The sequence below is a fragment of the Aspergillus eucalypticola genome, assembly GCF_003184535.1.
Source record: "Aspergillus eucalypticola CBS 122712 chromosome Unknown BO83scaffold_25, whole genome shotgun sequence".
Lineage (NCBI taxonomy): Eukaryota > Fungi > Ascomycota > Eurotiomycetes > Eurotiales > Aspergillaceae > Aspergillus > Aspergillus eucalypticola.
In genome coordinates, this window is record NW_020290299.1 from 306353 (window position 1) to 325557 (window position 19205).

Sequence of the window (19205 nt, forward strand, 5' to 3'; positions counted from 1 at the left end):
GCGTGATTCAAAGTCAAGCCTCCCCAAAGTCTATTCTTGCTTGTCTCTTCAAGTCCAAGTACTTCGCCGCATAGTCATTTGCGAGGACCGGATCGCCCGTTAAATGCATAACAGTGGCTTTCTTGGCCACCATTTCACATTGGCCCCTGATATCTTCAATCTCCTCATATTGCTCATATGCACAGTCGAGGTACCCCAAAGCGCGAGTGACATGTTCTTTCCGCAGAACCGAGTTCGTCTGTCCCTCACTCCAGAGAGACCCTGCGATCCCCATATTCGCGTCCACAAGAAGCGAGTAGGCCTGTGCAGCCAAGCTACAGTCACCCGTTTCGAGAATTTGCGGCATGATGCTCTCAATCAGCTCAGACACGGCATCGAACTCACGCATGCTCAGAAGGACGCCTGCCAGCACGCATATGGATTCCCAGAGGCTGGGGAGGAGACGCGAGCGGTGCGCGATACTGGCAGCTCTCATGGCAAGGGAGAAGCCGCGTTGTGGATGGCCTGTCTTCTGAAGGATGGAAGCCTTGAGACAGAGGAGTTTGACTTGCGTGAAAATGTCAAAGTTGTCTTGCTGGATAGCTTGCGCGGCTTTTTCAACCAGTTCGAGCGCGCCGCCGTATTGGCCTTGTCGAATACGGAGGTCGATCGTGAGGATGGAAAGAAGAAGGGTAATGTCGTTGTCAGGGAGTTGGATGGCTTGCAGTTGAGCAAGGAGGTGTTCGGCTGCAACTCGGTTGTCGCTAGATGCTGTGAGTCGGTTGTCATGCAATCGAGTGCCGGGAACCTACCGGTATATCTGCTGTTGCAGCTGGAGGATACCAGAGAAGAATGTCCAATATTGATATGTTTTGAGCGATCGAAGCTTGTCTGGGGAGATCTGGTTCATTCGGGCTGATACCTCTGTGTAGCGGCCCTGCTGTGCTAGCTTTGGAGGGTCAGTGATGTTGTTCGCCGAAATGGACGTTTGACATACTAATTGACAGCTACGAAACGTGCTTTTGAGATGGTCTTCAAAGGGTGCTTTGTTTGCGTAGCATTCGCGAAAGGTCTCGCTGCTCAGCCATGCTAGATGTGTGATGCCTGCCAAATGGGTCTTAGTGGGAGTTCATACAATGGCATGATAACGGATGCGTACCAATTCTAGAATAAAGTGCGGCCTGTAGCAGAAGCTGCGGGCCTACCGAGTTGGCCAAATTCTTTGTAACGTTGAGGTGTGAGGCTCGACTTATGTTCTCGATAGACGAGGCCAGACTTTCTCCCTGGAAGATGTTAGGTTTAGTGATACATGATGTTCGTCGACGTGGGGAGACTTACATTACGCATCTCCAGCTTCGCTTCGCTCAACAGTGTTGTACTCAGAAGACTCCACATCTCTGTCTCTTTTGCCTTGGCCTTAAGAAATGCAAGGCCTTCTTTCTCGTTGCCCAACATTCCTGTGTTTTGAACATCTCTCATGTGCTCTGGAAAAGCCTTCCCGAAGTGATACAACCAACTCATACAAAAATTTAAGCAGTTCATATCGTGGGATTCTCGAGCAATGGAAACAGCCTCCTGCATGGCAGACACGGCCTCGCCATAGCATCCGAAATCCGCCTGCAAGATAGCAAGATTCAGCAACGCGTATTGATAGGAGCTTCGATCGCGACTGTGCATAGTGCAGTCGAAGTAACGGTGCAGGTTGTCAAATGATGACGGATAATCTCCTGCCCTCCAGGCATCAAGGAACCTAGAGAGTCAGCCAGCATCCTGAGGTGTCGCAGATCAATTAGCCAACGGCATACCTCAGATAGTGCACTAGATTAGGAACAGTCACACCGGACGTGATGATGCGTTCCAATTGGGCTTTCATGCCATCCGGCACTCTTCCCCCCAGACCTGAACAATAGTCAGTATTCATTATGCGGGCATGTAGAAGGGGATCATTACTCTGTAGCTCGCTTATTTGGAATTCGAGGAGCCGCTCGACATCCTTTGTGCTGACGTATTGCTCATCCTCCGAGTCATCCTCGATACTGCCGTAGGCGACCTGCGCAAGGGAATCCGTTGTATCCAGGCCAAGGTTTAGCAGATTGATATCCACGGGTGCCTGCTCGAGAGATGGATTCTTCCGCGCCCATACATGGTACGTTGGCAGTCGATACTTGACGAACCCCCTCCAGAGCTTGACGGAGTCATGGAATTGCAGTCTGGTGAATTCTAGCTGGGAACGTCTGACAAACACACCCAAGGGAGAGCACCGAGACAAGCGCATACAGCCCGTCTCCGGTGCAAGGCCCGCATCTCGATCGCGGATTTGTTCTTCTCGAGTCTTGGCTAGAATAGCCGAGATATCAGCGAAGAAAACTTCCAACGCATCGCAGCAATCGAGGGACCAGATCTTCTTCAGGAAAAGGTCCCAGATTGTACGGCCAGGGACGGAGGACGGGTGGCCCGTTAGTTTATCCTTCAGATCAGTAATGGAGACGGAGCATTGCGTTGTCTGATCTCCCGATGAGGAAATGGATTGTTCTCTTTCCAAGGGGCTGAGACAGGTTACCAGATACGAGAGGACATGAATGGCGGAGGAGTTGGGAACAACACCTTCAGTATAGACGGAGATCAGACAAAGGAGGGCAACCTTGGAAGGGGTGAGATAGCGACTCATGGTGGTTAGAGGTCGTATACATAGCCTGGCCCCACCAGGAGGAGGCTATGATAGTTGCAGCCACCACGCGGACTGCAGTTCGTTCGCAAAGTCCAAGCAGCCAGGTGAAGCCCAGTTGGTACTAGATTGTGTTGGGGGTGTACAACACGAGTGACTCAGGGGCAATGGGCAGAGTGGTTGGTACTGGCTGTTTTGATTCTTTGGGATGCAGTTGGCCAGACCAATCCTCGCGCAGACGAGAGGCATAAACAGAACCGTGGAGGAAAAGCGTGTAAGGGAAAGAGGGAAAAGGATAGTGGAGCGTACGATATAGACAAAAGAAATAAGACATTAGGTACATACGACCATAGGGTGTGGAAAACAGGGCTTCCCGTCCGCTCAGCCGTACTTAAGCCACACGCCGGGAGGTTAGTAGTTGGGTGGGTGACCACCAGCGAATCCCTTCTGTTGTATGTTTTTTCCCTTTTTTTTTTTTACTTCACCATATACCTTCTCTTAGCTAACTAAGTAAATGAAAGTTGGGTGTTGGCGTTCTGGACAATATTATTGTCGGCTAATTTTTTCCAGTCAGTGAACGCCTACCACCCAATAAGCCACTCGAAACCCCGGGCCTTCACCCGACATTATAAGTATAGAAAGCGTAGCCGCCGACTCCACCTTAGGTTATTGTCAATCAAGAACAGCTTTAAGCCCGTTGTATGGAGTTGTCTAATTCGTGTACTCAAGGGAATCAGTCTGGCAATGAATAAAGCCACAATTGATGAATCCCGCAGAGCGATTGAACAGTCCGAGAGGGCGTGAAGAAACTGACTCTGCTTGCAACGCTTTTCATCCCTCTTAGCTTTAGCTCCAGCTTGTTGGGCATGAATATCGATCTTCTAGGGCAGAACTCTGTGCAATCGTGGTGGTTTTTCGTCTCATGCACTCCCGATAACTCTATTTTGCTTACGTCTTCTACCTTTGGGATTCTCAAGCCCCGAAGCGATGCATAGTGAGGTTCTGGAAAGGATGTTGGTGCCGTGCTAGGAGGAACGTGACAGCTGCACAAAGTGGGAATAAGTATCCTAGTTAAAGTGTGTAATCTTATACTATCTTTAAACTTTGCAATGGCACTGCCAATGCAAATCATCTTTATAGTCCTGGATGGATATAGTTATTTGAGCTAGAGAATCTGGAGCCTGCAGTAGTCTTGACATAACGTGCCTTAGTTGACAGACTTTACAGTAGTTAAGACGAACTATTAAGCACCCTGTCGAATAATTCCAGTCGGCACGGGATAGTGAGAGTTTTTGACTACCACTGATTGTAGGCTTGGCAGATTGTACTCAATGGGTCTATCGAAACATTTGAAGTCACAGGAGATAACGAGTTACTCGTAAATACTGGCATACATATGTAAATGGGCCACGATTGCTGCGACCAACAAATTTACTTCAAGGCATTGGTTTTTGGGGAGATTCGAAGGCAAGTGAGAATGAAAATATACATAGTTATATAGCTTTGTGGACCGAAAAATTGAGCATACATTTGGGGAATTTCTGGGGGTATATTAGATTTAGATCGAGAACTTTCGACTTTCAAGAATAGAAGACATTCTCTCGATTCTTGCTGTCTAGAAGCGGAATGATTGAAAGGGCGACCCGTTATGGAGAACCTTCATGATAAAGCAACGCCACATATATTCTGTCCATAGTTAGCTTCTTCATAAACTGACAACTTGGAGCCAAAGGTAAACATAACCTACCTGTCGTCTGGACCTGAATTCTTCGTACATCCCCAGCCAAAGCTGTCGGACGTGGCAATCATCTTGTTGACCGGTGACAAGTTGTACTTCGCAACGTGGCTGCGTCTCTTCGAGCACGTGCTGAGTGGCTGCGATCCATGGCTACCGCAAAATCCGATTAGCTTAGCTGAGTTCGAGTCTGTTGGATGCCAATATTATGAATCAAATACCTTGGGAACAGGCCAGTCCGAGAAATGGAGATACTTGGCAGCTTCTAGGACCCTATCGGCATCCCACGTTTCGTCTGCATTGCCTAGATAGGCTTCATGATCCTTGGAGCGAAATTCCCCCGTCAGAAGCATATAAGGACGATGCGGGATAATAAGCGCCGTATCGCCATACAACCTGTTCACAATGTCCATGTCATATCCGCCGGAAACACCATCCCATATCTCATTCGTTAAACGGCTGAACTCTGCTGTGGACGGTTCAATGAGTATCAGAGCGGAAGTAAAAACTTTGTCTTCTTGGTGGAACCAGTATGCCAGTGGCATAGCGACCGGAGCCGATGGGAGTAGAAATAGCTCGTCCATTGTCTTCATATATCATGTTAGTTGTTACAATGGAAACCACGCCTGACAGACGAACCTGTAGGAGAGTCGCGTCAGAGTCTAAGTGAAGGACTCTGTCGTATTCTGTTTGATTGAAAGTGAGAAGCTTCGTGTAGCTCCTTGACCACGTTTCTGCGCCCACTTTTAGTTCGACGTTTTGCAGCAGTGACATCAAGCGACTTACCACCTCCCCCGCCCTTGTATATCACCTCCATTGGCTTGAGTTTAACCGCGTATTTATCTCTTGCAAAACGTAGTAAACGAGCTTCTGGTGAATCATCTTTCTCAGACACAAGAAAAATATATGGGTACATCAACACGAGATCAGCTTTGCTTCCAAGCCGATGGAGGGCCTCGAATATCATGACTGAGTTACACAAGTAAGATCTGTCCGTTGCGTACTGTGTGTATGCAAATCGTGACCAGTTTATCTGCTTCTCGGGCAGATGATCAAGTTGACTTTCTTGCAGAGAAATTGAGGCGCTTAGATGTCGCAATGATATCGCCAGCATGGCTAGCATTAGTATCGCTATCAACAGGGCGCGAACAGATTTAGAAGTATTGAGGTCATATTCTTGAATATCGTCGAAAAAATTGCAAAGCTTGTGATCTGATGGCTGTAATCTGTAGATTTGCGCCAGCTCGCAGCAGCTATAGGAATAGAAGTACGTATAGCGAAAGGTTCACTTGTCTAAAAGAGTATCTTTCACCAGAGATGATTCCACCCTCGGCTGTTCATACTAGCAGCCTTAGGGCAGCGCGAAATGTAAGACATTGCAGCGGGTAGCCATGAACTCCGAACTGGGCGGCTAAACGTCGGCCAGCCATATCTGACCCACGCTATAATAGTTTATGACCACAGCGACTAGTATTTTTGCTATAATCTCTTGAATGGCTGAAAGTAGTCCTGCTTTTAGTCTAGTGGTTAGCACTTCGACACTAAATTCGGCGGGTAATTTTGTCGTTGCCATCCCGAGGACCAATATATCTCACCAAGCATAATTCTTTCTGTAGGTAAAGCTGCAGACCTAACTTACTAGTACTTTCTCCTGCTATCACTTCCGTCAATCTGTATCCTTCAGATAATAAACATTATATTGTGGTATGGGAGAGTCGTTAAAGACATTCTTTATCATTGGGCTCTTCCTTGAAGAGGTGGAGAACGGGTTCAAACGTCCGGTCTCCTTCACTGCCGGGATGGTTCTGTCGCACTCCCACCCAGGGCGCTTGGCGTATCTCCGCAAGAATACCATTGGCGCTCGACAGGCGTCATTTGCTTTCGAGATGATTTGAGTCAAACACTTCTCACACATCCCACTGTGATTGATCCCACCTCACGTACATATTTCAGGGTTTGAAGCGCTGTACAGATCAATCGACCTCTAATATGCTGTCGATCTTCGTTGAATACAGTGACACTCCCAGCCTTCGAATATCGCGAAGCCATTGCTGCGAAAAGTCGCAGACTCTGGAGTGAGATCATTGGCCTTAGCCATAAGTAATCGTTCAGTGCCCCAAATGTCATCTTCCAAGATGTCATGGTGAAACAGACACGCTTTGTGCGTCATTTGGCATCCAGGTATGCAGTCAGTTTCGTTCCAAAATCAGAATGTGTCAGTAGCCCGGAGACAGAAGTATCAGAGTCGTCTGGTCTACCTTGGCCAATGTGGCTTGAAGCCTGGTACTACCCTCTTGGGAAAGCCCGACCAGCTTGCTGCATAGCTGATAGGACCAGGTACCGTCTGTCATTTGTAAAGACACATCACAGTCCTGATTCTTAACAAGATATCTTTCTTATCCTATGTGTTGCAGAGCAAAGTTCTAGCGTCGTTCCATGGTTGCCCAGACATGGGAATGGGAACGCTTGTCCATCACCAAGATTGGTCCCACCATCGCATAATTCACGATTGGAGACGCTGGTTCTTAGTGCACGACGGTAGTTATCCGGCTGTCCATACAGAAATGGCAAATAGGTCGGCAGTTTGGTTCAGTTCTTATGCGTGGAAACTGCTAAATTGTGGTTGACAGAGACGACGCCCTAAGCCTCGAGAGAACAAACCTCTGGTCGCTATAATGGGAAGTTTGGTCGGGAAGCTCAATGAAAGAAAATAGAAGTAATGACATATGTTGCAATCATGTCAGCTTCTAGGGCGACAAGAACACAGCAGGAACTGTTATTGCCTTTTAGTACCTGAGTGGGACGGTTCACAGTATTTACATCCTGCTGTACACCGCAGGGGTGACGCCCGGCCTTAAAAAAGCATCTTACGTTGCTGTTTCGTCCAAGCGCTTGTCCTATATCTGAGAGCAGAATTTTAAGGCTTGAATGGTGCGGATTTTCGCAGGATTGATCCTAGCACAGTCCTTTGAGGCAGCGTTTCCATCTCATGGTCCTGGTTTGTCCACGTCAGGGCCGCTCGTGCTGCTGGGGCTGCAAAATCAGTTCCGGGAAGCTTCTCCATTTCACATTATATGGTGTACAGAGTGTGGATATCCAATTATATCAATTGTTTACGGCGCTTACAAAGGAATAGAGTTCTGGTGTGTCGTGGTCTGTGCCCTCCTTATCTTCTTGTCTGCGCTAACTTTGGGTGGCTCGGCGCATCTTAATCCCTGCAATGTTCTCTGTGAAACGCGCTGACTCTACATAGTTCTGTTCTCTTCCCAAATACTACCACGAATTTTGTCTTTATACCTTCGCAGGAAATGGAAAGCGGAGAAAAAGGAACAGAGACGTGCACTTCAATATGATGAATGAAAGAAGCTTATCATTCCTAGTCTCCTTTCATTATTGAGCCTTGGACATGATATACATGCGCAGGGAAACATATATCAAGCCGCAATCAACGGCCTATAGCGATAAGAAGTTCAAAGCACGAGTGCAATCGGAGATCCACAACTAACAAAGTCTTATCTGATGGTAGAAGAAGTATTAACAAAAGTGTTATCTTTCGCGCCTCTGTCCTTGGACACCCCTCTTACAGTTTAGGAGATCATTTATCAGTTACCTCAGATATCATATATCTGACAACTCATTTGTGCTCATCAGACTGCAAAGGAGTTGTGGAAACAATCAACAATGATGTATCTCCCCACAGTAAGTAGTCTCAGACCTGTAGTATAGCGTTTAAACATGATACTGGGAATAAACCAAAGTAAACGACTAGGAATCCAAGCACCTAATTAGCTGCACGATGCCCTGACCTCAACGATTGCATAGCCGACATAAGTTGCTCTTCCTTGCATTGAGACTTTATGCCTCATGATCATGACGCAGAAAGAAGCGTCTTACGAGCGATCGATGTAGAAGGATGGAACTTCCCATCGCTGAAATAAATAGAAGCAAAATTCAGTCGGGATCATCAGCTGCCGGCCATGTGACCGGGAGAGATGAAATTCACTGGTAGTATTTCCCGGTCATTGTTTTCCCCTCAGCTTCCCGTAAACAAACGCGCTGCAACGGTTTCTCCTCCCAGAAATAGACAGCAATACAAGCGCAAGCGCAAGCACAAGGTCAAGCTCAGCATCTACATAGCTTTATCGAAGCATCGTTACCCAAACCGAACCCCTCGACTATCAGCGGAGGCACCGACAACAAATGGCCCCCGCACTAAAGGCGGGGCACTTCCAGACTCACGAGTCCCCCGCACCCGGCACCATCATCATCCGCGACTCTCTCTATGGCGACCACTCTATTACCGAGCCCATCCTGATCGACCTGCTCCAATCTCCCGATCTCCGTCGACTGATTGGAATCTGTCAACATGGTGTAACCGGACACCTCGGTCTCCTACCCAAGCAAGTCAAGATCACGCGCTTCGAACATTCCGTCGGGGCATTCCTGCTTGTCCGCATCGCCGGGGGAAGCGTCGAAGAACAAGTAACGGCTCTTCTACACGACATTAGCCACACCGTGCTCAGCCATGTGGTCGACTGGGCGCTGTCAAAACCAGGCGAGGAGAGTTACCACGAAGTCCATAAAGCACGCTATATCCGTACAACCCAGATTCCCAAGATCCTGACCAAGCATGGCGTTCCACAGACTGTCTTGGATGAAGAGCAGTACCCACTTGTTGAGATGGCGGCGCCACATCTCTGCGCTGACCGACTGGATTACGCCCTGCGGGATATGGTTGCGTTTGGTATACTCCAGCTGAGTGATGCGCACCGGGTCGTCGCAAGCTTGAAAGCGTTCCCTGATGCAGTTTCTCCGAATCGGATGCTTGTGCTCGGGGATCAGAAGGCTGCCCTAGACCTTGCGAGGGCGTATCTAGTTGCGGATCGGGAGGTGTGGTCTAACCCGACACATGTTGAGATGTACAGAGGAACTGGGCAGTTGATTGGGAATCTTGTTCACGAAGAACGGATTCACGAGAAGGTGCTGTGGAGCACGACGGATGATCAGTTCTGGCAGTTATTGAAGGATATCGCGGATCCGGAGGAATCGGAGATGCTAGAGAGATTTGAGACTGAAGGACTGGTTGAGGAGGATGGCTTGCGCCTACATAAAAATGCCAAGGTTCGTACTATTGACCCCGATGTGTATGTTTCTGGCACAGAAGCAGTTGCGCTGTCGGTGGTGGATCCGGACTGGGCTGCTGAGCGCGAGAGCTATATCCGGGGAAGAGAGGCTACACGAGAGGTGTAATTGTAACATTACAGCTGGTTTAATAAGGATAAGTAGATGAGAACGAATTTGCTATGAACAAGATAATCATTCTCGATACATCTACTTTCCATGACTCTATTTACAACTGCAACTATATCATATGTATTCCTGCCTCAGGCACATAACCCCGCTGGCTCTTATCAACCCACCAATTGCGGGCGTCCAAAGTATGACTCCCCCACGAACCCCTCCATTGCGTCCCCAACCTCCAAACTACTAACTTTCTCTAGCCTTCATTTCTTTCAAACCTCTTCTGTATCCACGCCCCTCTCATACACCCATTGTCTCCAATCCACCCCAAACAATGGCCACCGCATACACCCAAACCGACCTCCAGGGCGCCCTGCCCCTCATCGCGCGCGGCAAAGTGCGCGACCTGTACGAGATCGACGACAAAACCCTCCTCTTCATCGCGACCGACCGCATCTCCGCCTACGATGTGATTATGGGAAATGTACCCTACCCTATACCAGCTATATATACCCAAACCATTACTCCTCAATGCATATGAACCAATACTAATCATGATTCAAACAGGGCATCCCCAACAAAGGCATCCTCCTCACCCTCTGCACCCGCAAATGGTTCGAAGTGCTCACCACCGCCCTCCCCACCCTCCGCACGCACTTCCTGACCCTCGACCTGCCCCCACAAATCCCCGAGTCGCTGCGCCCGGTCCTCCAGAACCGCAGCATGCAGGTCCGCAAGCTCCGTATCCTGCCCATTGAGGCCATCGTGCGCGGTTACATCACCGGCTCCGCGTGGAAGGAGTACCAGACTCACGGCACGGTGCATGGTCTCCCCGTCAAGGCCGGGTTGAAGGAGAGTGAGGCGTTCCCCGATGGACCGATTTATACCCCGAGTACGAAGGCCGAGTTGGGTGAACATGATGAGAACATTCATCCAGATAAGGGTATACCCACCCCACATTCATTTACTATTGTTTGGTGGGAGAGATGAAGGCTAACTGTTGGTATAGCCGTTGAGATTATCGGAGAGAAATACGCCGCTATTGTCGCTTCTCTGTCTGTTCAGCTGTACAAGATCGCCCACGAGTATGCGCTTTCCCGCGGTGTCATCATCGCTGACACCAAGTTCGAGTTCGGTGTTGATGAGGAGACTGGTGAGGTGGTGCTTGCTGATGAGGTGTTGACGCCGGATTCGTCGCGGTTCTGGCCTAAGGATACCTATGAGATTGGCCGGGGACAGGCCAGTTTCGATAAGCAGTTCCTCCGCGATTGGTTGGTCAAGGAGGGGCTGAAGGGTAAGGAGGGTGTCCGGATGAGCGATGAGATCGCGGAGAAGACTAGTGAGAAGTACAAGGAGGCATGGGAGAAGATTACCGGTGGTAACTAAAATAATTATCAGTCCTGATATGGACTTTGTATGAATTTTTAAACAAAATGTCATGAAAAGGGAAAAGGTAGATTAGTTAGGCACTAGAAAGGTCATATTACTGTTTTTGTACAATCTAGATATGGTATCAAGTTAGTTACTACACTGCATCCGCACCTACGCCTCCCACTCATCCTTCAACCCCTTCAATCCCTTCGCCTTAGGCTCTCCTCCCTCTTTCACACTCTCCCTCTGACCCTGAACCTCCTTCTGACCTTTCCCCCCAACCTCACCCATCCACCCCGTCATCACCCCCTCATCAACCGGCAACGCATCCGCCCCACAAATCCTCCTCTCCTCCTCAATCTCCGCCTCACTCATGCCATTCGTCGCCCAAACCTTCTGAATCCTCAAATCATACGGCCCCTCCACCCGATCCGTCAACCCAATACCCACACTCTTAATCCGCTGCCGAATAATCGACGTCTGCGGCTCAACCACCATACCATGATTCGTGCGCACAAACGAGTTGAACGGCAACAGGATCGTCTCCCATCCCGTCCCCCCAGAGGTCGTAGCACTCGAACTACCACTACCCATGACGATACTGTCCGGCGGAACATCAGACAAAGCAGCGGGGATGCTACCATTAGGGTACAACCGGTCCGCTAGATCAGAGGTGTCCGCATCGGAGGTAGAGAAGGAAGGCTGCACGCGATGATGCCGCGTGTAGAGACGGTGTTGATGGATATCGGTCTCGACGATGGAATCGGTCTGGATGTTGACGGTGTACCGACGGCCGTCGGACTTTACTCTCAGTGCGAGGTAGGTGTACGGATCGACGTCCCAGAAGAGTCGGCCGAAGAGCCAGAAGCCACGGTCGTGGTTGCGGAAGGCGGCGTAGCCTATATTATAATTATCACGCATATTAGTCTGAGTAATCCTGAATAAAGGTGGAAGGATATGGAGGAGGGGGGTTATACCTGTCCGCTCAACCCGCCAGTTCTTGGGAAGCTTGGTCGAGATACTTCCATGGAAACGCGCATGTGCTGGACTGTTCGTGGCTGGGTCCGCAGGGACGTAGTCTAGACTGGCGGTGCTGTAACCTCCGACGACGCGGTCGGCCATGGTCTTGCAGCTGGCGACGGACGACTCATCTTCGAAGTCGAGGAGGACGTAGGGCTTGGTTGGGGTGTGGAGAGCTTCGTTGTTCCAGGCTGGAGGTTTTTTTTATCAATCAGTTTATCGGTCTCGATCTGTTAGTTTGGTTAGTGGAGATGGGGAGAAGCGCACCGATTCGGGAGAGACGGCCGAATTCCTCAACGCTGCGTTTGAGGAAGCCGGATGGCTTTGCAGCTAGGCAGCGGGCCGTGGGGAACATGTTGGCTTGGGTAGATAGAAACCAAGCCAATTGGGGGATGTTGGTGCAGGAGTAAAGGTGCCGCGGCGATGCGTCGAGGAGATTCTCGGACCTGCGCATGACGTCGGAATTTCGCTGGCCGTGCGGGCCTGAGGCAGAAGCTGTCCGGCTTGGTCGTCCGGTCTCGGTGGTTGGAGGGTCACCGCCTAGGGAGATATAAATGTGTCGGCTTCGGTGATTTATGGTAGCCTGGTGTACAAGAAGCTATGACTTGACGATGCAAATATGAAGGTAAGTATATAAGTGGTGTTTAGTTTGTTCTGTTGTTTTATTGTATGTCGCTAACTTTTGTTCATTTAGGGGACTCCTTTGAGAGCAGCTATTATTGCTAGGGCATGGCTTGCCAGTATATCCACTCTAAATAGGCCCTAGTCTATGAAATAGCCAGTGAATATAGCGGATATCTTTGACGCGGTGTTCTTGAGCAGCATGATTGCTGTTGGCCTACACATGACTAGTACTTACTTCTGTGTAGGCCAACAGCAATCCTTCCCATCAGCATAGATTCGCCAGTTGTCTGATTCTGCCAGCAGAATCTAATGCGGTGAGAATATCAGCTGTCATGATATGCGTGTATCCCACCAATCATATTGCGAGCGCATACATCGGTTGTTGGCCAATGATATTAAAGTACACCCTGAGTCAGACGACGAGATGGAAGCAATAGGTAATGGGTTTCGTTGGAATTGAACTAAACAGGAAATGTGTCTCTAGGAGCTTATAGAAGTCATCAGAGAGAGATGTATATTCTGGCTTTATTCTCGGCTTGTTTCCGAACAGGAATTCACCGTCAGTCAAACAGCCTGCTGCTCTCTTGATATGCTGGCATCTTCTGGTGTGTGGCGATCATCACGAAAGATTCCATTTTGCTATATTTGGCAGGCTACAAACATGTCCACGATCAAATAGCAAGACCAGAGCGTCAGGAAAGCTTATTGGCAGGTAGATATGCTCTCTATTCAAATACATTCATATCCTCAAGCCGTTTGACTTCACATCTGTTGAGGCCAAAGGATTCTACAATCTTGCATCAGTAGATTCTGTGCTTCTCAGATGGTCCATAACCTCGTCTCGACGTCACAGCCAGGAAGATGCCCATTTCCTACCGCTGCGAGGAAACGGCAATTTCCTCAGCCTTCTCTTTTCTCTTTCCTTCCTCACCACTCTCTCCATCCAACTTCCATCAAAATACCCCTTCTATTGCACTGGTTATTCCCCAGCAATCTATTCTCTGCTTGTTCTACAATAAGCCAGATCTACGCGCCTATTTATTTATCCTTAGCCCATATACTACCTAGATCATAGCCTCAAGGTGTAGTACAACAGTCGTCATGGCTGCGCCGTTCTTCGCCCCCCATCCCTCAACTCCCCAGCCTCAGTGGTTTCATCCATCCTCATCTTCTCCTGGACATCAGCCACAGTCACCTTGGATTACCAGAGGAAACGCCCAGTTAAGGCTCCCCACGAATGCCTGTGTGCATGTGGGAAAGTAAGAACAGCTCTTCATGACGCATACCTCATTTCTAGAATCCTAACGCTGTCTAGTCTCTCCAGCGGCGTCTGTCCGAATATCCTCCAGCACGAACTGGAGCAGCTCTTCTCCCAGTTTGGAGCGTGCTGGGCGCAGGTTCGCCAAGGAAGAACAGGTCTTTATAGCGGTTGGGTGCAGTTTACAGTAATCTACCCTTTGCACTAGCGACCGATTTGTATACTATTAAGTAAGATCAGAGCTAACCAACTTCGCTGACAGGATAGGTCCCACGCTCGAGCAGCTATCCGGCAGCACCAGAATATCTTCCTCAGAGAGCGTCCTCTGAGAGTAGAGGCTGCAAACGGCCTCAGTATGTCTTCCTTTCTGACTCTATATATACCATCGTGTCTGACAGTATCGCAGGAAACCGTGTAGAGTCGGTGGTGAATCACGATGAAAGGGCTGGGCTAAACACCTCGCCACTATATATGCCCTCCATGGCCATACCGCCCAGCCTGCCTGCCGCGTATGGGCCTCCTTTATTGTATAGCTGGTCGCCGGCTGTACCAGTACACGGTAGTCTTCACGTACCTCCTCCTGTCTCTGGTGCTTTACCTCCCGCACCATCGTACCCTACTCATCACACATTACCATCGCAAGCCCCCAACGCACATACACCACAATCACCTTCCTCCTCTTCTTCTTCGTCAAGCAACAATCTTGACACACAGCCCACGACACCCGGCTGTGATGAAGTAGTAGAATGCGAGGCCAATCAAGAACGGGAAGGCATCGAGACCAGCCGGTCCAATCTTCCCTGTGACATGCTACTATCCACCGGCCGCACAGTTAGGGACTACGTTAACGAAATGAAGAGGATACGAGGTATCGATCTCAATGAAGAGGCCACCCTTGAACTCATCCTGGAGGTGGAGGAAGAGGCACGGGATCAAGGTCTGTTGCCTGTGTTGACGTGCAAGCCAGACTGAGCGATATCAGTTAGGATGAAAACGAGAGGTTTCTTGTAAACACAAGCGCCTCTCTCTCTCTCTCTCTCTCTCTCTCTCTCTCTCTCTCTCTCTCTCTTACGTTCTCTTTTCTCCCCACCTTTTTCTTTCTGGAATATATAGACCGTTGGTGTTCTGAACATACTGGGCTGTCTTTAGTCATACCAGTAAAAAATGACCAAATACTCATCTCTGCAATCATTGTCTAACCCTGAGAAAGATATCACACATTGTCCTTCATCTAACTTATATGGTTTTATATTCATGTATGTAGACTCAAAAAAGCAAAAAACAATAATTGCTGACAAGTAGTACTAGTAAATGTACCATCAGAATAGTCTAATGTCAACAGCCTACTACCTGCCAAAATCCCCACACCCACTCCCCCAACCCAGTTCTGAACCTAAACAAACATCGTAATAAAACGCAAATGCATACTCTTCTATCCCGAACCCCAGCCCTAAACACCAACAACCGGAACACAAATGACCCCAAGATCATACACAGGAGAAGAACAGCAACTAGCCTCCTGTCCTACCTCTCTGCAAATAGCCACCAAATCCGCACCATTTGTTGGCTGTTTGGGAGCTATCAAGTAGAAGTTAGTACATTCAATAGACGAAGTCGAGAGAAAGTTCAGTTCTGAAGTATTTTTTCAAAGGCATGACCGATGTTAATAAGCAATCGAGAAAGCACTTACGAGCACCGCAGCTTGAAGAATCGAGACCCAGGACATCGGAAGCGCAGCACTGGGGGTGGTATCCCTCGGAGCAGATGGAGGATTGAGCGATGGCGAAGCTGGTAGAGGCTGTGAGGAAAAGGGAAACTGTTGTGATGAAGGATTTCATTTTGGTCTATAGTATGGATATAATAGTGGTAAAAATGACGAAGTGGTAGTGGTGGTGGTGGTGGTGGGTCGGAAGTAGTTGATGCAAGAAGCTGGAAGAAACAGACAGCAGATAGATGTTCTTAGCGTTGTTGCGTCTTGCAGAAGAAGTGGTAGATATTATGAACACGATGGATACTGGATAGTAGGGGGAGGGGAGAAGTTGCGGATCTAAAATACCCCCCGCTCCCCCTCCCCCTCCCTCTCTCTCTCTCTGAGTAATATGTCTCTAGAAGCCTGTTTTGGGGTTTGGGCTGTTGGGTGAGTAGTATTCCTTTTGCTGAAATTCAATCTATTGGAGGGACTATTGACGGGTCCCGGGATAACAGCATTGGGGTAGCTGACTTGCAGGGCAGGTAAAGAATTCAATCAGACCACAATTCGAAATAAGGTATGTCTCAATAGATAGCCGTTGGCTGGATGAGAGTGCATTTTTGTTGAATTGCTAGATAGAAATTACTACTGTGCATATGATCAAGATCACCAATTAGTTAATCAAGATAGACCTATTTCAAGTATTATCATCTGTGGAAAGTAAGTAAGTAACCTACTTACTATCAGATGATCACAGTTTACACATCATGTAAGGGGTTGTCCATCGCGCATGTCTTACTGCAATAGTTGCGGTGGACATTCTTGACGAAAACCTGCAATGTGGAAGGAACTAAGTCTCTAGTGAGGTCATGCGGGTTGACTTGAGGAATATGATATCTCCAGACTACTACTTTGCTCCCGACGAAATGCGGAGTAAATTATTCGCAGTATTGGGGTCAGAGATCTACCAAACTAAGTTCAATAACTCACTATGTTCTTTGAGAACCTGCATGAAGACTCAAATTAAATAAGCAATAACCAAATATTGCAATATTCTTGATCACACCGAAACAATTGTGTGTGAAAAGCGTTGCTACAAAGCACTAGAAAGACACCTGCCCAGTTCTGGGGATACAATGTATGTTGTCTTGTACAATCATGGAACCCTATCATCCATACAAACTCAAATCCCTACATCTCTACAAACACTCTATTCAAATTACGTCTATATAAATAAGAAGAACCAAGTTGATAGTAAGATTCTCAGCCATCTATCAAAACAGCCAGCACAACACTTCACCAAAAACTGACACAAACTAACTGCATAAGCCTCCTCCTAACCATCCCATCCTAGCCCTCATCGCCGATACAATGCATGTTCAAATCACCACCACCTCCTCCCAACTAAGAATCAGAAGACACCACTACACACAGGTTTCAGGTCCTCGCTAAATGTTGGGGTAGCACAGCATTTCGCGTCCTTTGATTGCTCAATGCAAAGGTCCATGAGATTAGGAATACTGGTTGGTGCTCGGCTGGCTATAGAGTAGTATACAGTCAGTCCAAAATATACCTTCAGAATATCATAACTTAAGTACAATTAGTACTTACGATCAGTGCAGAACGAAACACCGCCATTCATGTAATCATCCAGACAGCACTGAGGGCTAGTACCATCAGGACAGATGGATTGAGCAGCAGCGAGGCTGGAGGCAGCGACGAGGAGGACTGTCGTGATGAAGGTTTTCATTTTGGAAAGTAAATCTCGAGACACCGATAAGATAGTAAAATGGGGGAAAGACAGAGGAGGTGGTAATGATCAAAGCTATTAGAAGTAGAGTCCACTCATGAATGAGAACTAAAAAGGGTAAGTACTACTTACCAGCCGCTGGGGAGTCTTATATAGTAAACCTGGTTGGCGCAGGGGGGAAGGTCGTAAGTATGCATGTCTCTGGGGGTCTTTGGTTGGGATTCGTGAGCATTTTTTGTTTTGAACTCTATTTTAGAGATATGATAGTAATGAGTACTTTGTTTTACTATGACATATGTTTATTTTCTGATAATCCAGGCAAAGATACTACTTATTTTTTTTATGTATGATGAGACATCTGTGGAGTAGTGTATGAGTAACCTATAAACTAAAGGATTATGGGTGTGAATCTCCTTCAGAGAGTTTGTCCATGTGCCGCTTTCCGCTGAAAATACACATTCTTTGATGAGAGCCAGTAATGTGGTAACCTACGTAGCCTATCAAATCAATGACGTTAGGAGCATATCTCCGGACTAATACCCCAATAAGCATGTCTTACTGACTGTCGATGGAATGCGGAGTAACTAGTAGTGGCAGTTTTGATGACAGGGATCTACAAAGAAGGTGATAATATCATATGATATTGACAAGCTGCATGAAGATAAATCTACTACTTAGCAAGATGAAACCCTAGAAACTATACTTTGATCAACTCAGACTTAATACTTTCCCATACTACTGACCACTCAATTCTAATTGATCTTCTGCCCGACTGTAGAGCAAAAAAAAAAAAAAAAAAAAAAAAAAAAAAAAAAAAAAAAAAAAAATGAGAAGGAAAGTAAGTAAACCATCAAACAAATGTACCATGCCCTATGGAATTCCCCAAATCCAATTGAATTTACACTAATAATACACAACTCCAAACTACTTCAACCCGATCACAAACGAGTCTACAATATAAATTTCGAGACCAAGATCCTCGTAAAAGGTCTAACATAACAAGTAGTAGTAGACAGACGACTCATTTATATGCTTAAGTAGTAAATAAACACTCAACCTACACCAACATAACCTCCCCTCCCCAATAGTGCCATGCCATGCGATACACGCCCATCGCAACTCCAACCTCAATAAGTACCAATTAAGCATCATTCACCGGACTACAGATATCCTCCCAAGAAAGCATAGCATTGGAACAACACCGAGCCTTCTTCTGCTCTGCTTTACAAACGGAGTTGAACTCGGCAGTGCTTGTTGGGGTGGTGCTAACTATACAGACTATAGGCAGTCAGTCACATATGTATGATACTAATACAGCAAGCAGCCAACTTACGCCCTACACAGTCCGAAGGAAATAGGCCCGAGGCATCGACAGTGCAGCACTTAGGGGTGTTATTCTCAGGACAGAGGGATGAAGCGACAGCGAAGCTGGAGGCCGTGGCAATCAGAATGGGGATGGCGAAGGTCTTCATTTTGAGGTCGTGGTGATGGACTGAGAGGGAGAAGTGAAGAAAAAAGAAGTAGTGGTAGTATTTGTTAGGATGTTAGATCGACTGGTAAATAAATGAGATGATGAGTTGCAGGAGCAGATCGAGGAAATATGTAGGACTTGAATAACCTCCTTTTCGTTAATATTATGTCGCATGGAGCATACTATATAGCCCCCAGAGCTGAAAAAGGTCTTCGACGGGATAAATGGGCGTTTCTTGGGGAAGATCTGAACTTACTTTAGTAGTGTATTTAGATTAGTATACACTGGGGATGATCTTGACGACTAGCTCAGAGATACATACATGCATGAGTCAGCTACTTATTCAGTAACAAGTATTGATTGGTTAGCAGTATATTGATGTGAGACGATGAGAGATCTGT

The 19205-nt window shown here is 47.6% G+C and overlaps 9 protein-coding genes across 9 annotated transcripts; 3 read left to right on the forward strand and 6 right to left on the reverse strand.

Annotated features, from left to right (window-relative positions):
• Positions 1-13: 13 nt before the first annotated feature.
• BO83DRAFT_401616 (putative anaphase-promoting complex subunit Apc5) lies at positions 14-2647 on the reverse strand (the record flags this gene model as incomplete). Its single annotated transcript, XM_025533472.1, has 7 exons — positions 14-743; positions 792-928; positions 977-1083; positions 1139-1262; positions 1318-1729; positions 1785-1878; positions 1930-2647. The coding sequence occupies 7 exons, from the start codon at positions 2645-2647 to the stop codon at positions 14-16; spliced, it is 2322 nt and encodes a 773-aa protein (XP_025384908.1).
• Positions 2648-4303: 1656 nt separating this feature from the next.
• On the reverse strand, positions 4304-5587 carry BO83DRAFT_410624 (nucleotide-diphospho-sugar transferase; the record flags this gene model as incomplete). The annotated part of the gene is made up of 5 exons (XM_025534235.1): positions 5166-5587; positions 5019-5113; positions 4601-4966; positions 4392-4532; positions 4304-4330 (listed from the first exon to the last, which is right to left on the reverse strand). Exons 1-5 carry the CDS (start codon positions 5500-5502, stop codon positions 4304-4306), a joined length of 966 nt encoding a protein of 321 aa, XP_025384909.1. The 5' UTR covers positions 5503-5587.
• Positions 5588-8440: 2853 nt separating this feature from the next.
• On the forward strand, positions 8441-9682 carry BO83DRAFT_381150 (metal dependent phosphohydrolase). Its single transcript, XM_025531920.1, has one exon. The coding sequence runs from the start codon at positions 8580-8582 to the stop codon at positions 9627-9629; it is 1050 nt and encodes a 349-aa protein (XP_025384910.1). The 5' UTR covers positions 8441-8579; the 3' UTR covers positions 9630-9682.
• Positions 9683-9851: 169 nt separating this feature from the next.
• BO83DRAFT_381152 (phosphoribosylaminoimidazolesuccinocarboxamide synthase) lies at positions 9852-11100 on the forward strand. The gene is made up of 3 exons (XM_025531921.1): positions 9852-10104; positions 10188-10563; positions 10630-11100. Exons 1-3 carry the CDS (start codon positions 9955-9957, stop codon positions 11004-11006), a joined length of 903 nt encoding a protein of 300 aa, XP_025384911.1. The 5' UTR covers positions 9852-9954; the 3' UTR covers positions 11007-11100.
• On the reverse strand, positions 11090-12366 carry BO83DRAFT_344425 (CIA30 family protein; the record flags this gene model as incomplete). Its single annotated transcript, XM_025528721.1, has 3 exons — positions 11090-11890; positions 11969-12202; positions 12279-12366. The coding sequence occupies 3 exons, from the start codon at positions 12364-12366 to the stop codon at positions 11163-11165; spliced, it is 1050 nt and encodes a 349-aa protein (XP_025384912.1). The 3' UTR covers positions 11090-11162.
• Positions 12367-13331: 965 nt separating this feature from the next.
• On the forward strand, positions 13332-14870 carry BO83DRAFT_113130 (uncharacterized protein). The gene is made up of 4 exons (XM_025525947.1): positions 13332-13894; positions 13951-14080; positions 14156-14246; positions 14300-14870. The coding sequence occupies exons 1-4, from the start codon at positions 13737-13739 to the stop codon at positions 14863-14865; spliced, it is 945 nt and encodes a 314-aa protein (XP_025384913.1). The 5' UTR covers positions 13332-13736; the 3' UTR covers positions 14866-14870.
• Positions 14871-15343: 473 nt separating this feature from the next.
• Positions 15344-15731, reverse strand: BO83DRAFT_430145 (uncharacterized protein; the record flags this gene model as incomplete). Its single annotated transcript, XM_025535503.1, has 2 exons — positions 15344-15471; positions 15584-15731. 2 exons carry the CDS (start codon positions 15729-15731, stop codon positions 15344-15346), a joined length of 276 nt encoding a protein of 91 aa, XP_025384914.1.
• A 1263-nt stretch (positions 15732-16994) lies between these two features.
• Positions 16995-17333, reverse strand: BO83DRAFT_430146 (uncharacterized protein; the record flags this gene model as incomplete). The annotated part of the gene is made up of 2 exons (XM_025535504.1): positions 16995-17122; positions 17195-17333. The coding sequence occupies 2 exons, from the start codon at positions 17331-17333 to the stop codon at positions 16995-16997; spliced, it is 267 nt and encodes an 88-aa protein (XP_025384915.1).
• A 1141-nt stretch (positions 17334-18474) lies between these two features.
• Positions 18475-18805, reverse strand: BO83DRAFT_430147 (uncharacterized protein; the record flags this gene model as incomplete). Its single annotated transcript, XM_025535505.1, has 2 exons — positions 18475-18611; positions 18667-18805. 2 exons carry the CDS (start codon positions 18803-18805, stop codon positions 18475-18477), a joined length of 276 nt encoding a protein of 91 aa, XP_025384916.1.
• Positions 18806-19205: the final 400 nt, after the last annotated feature.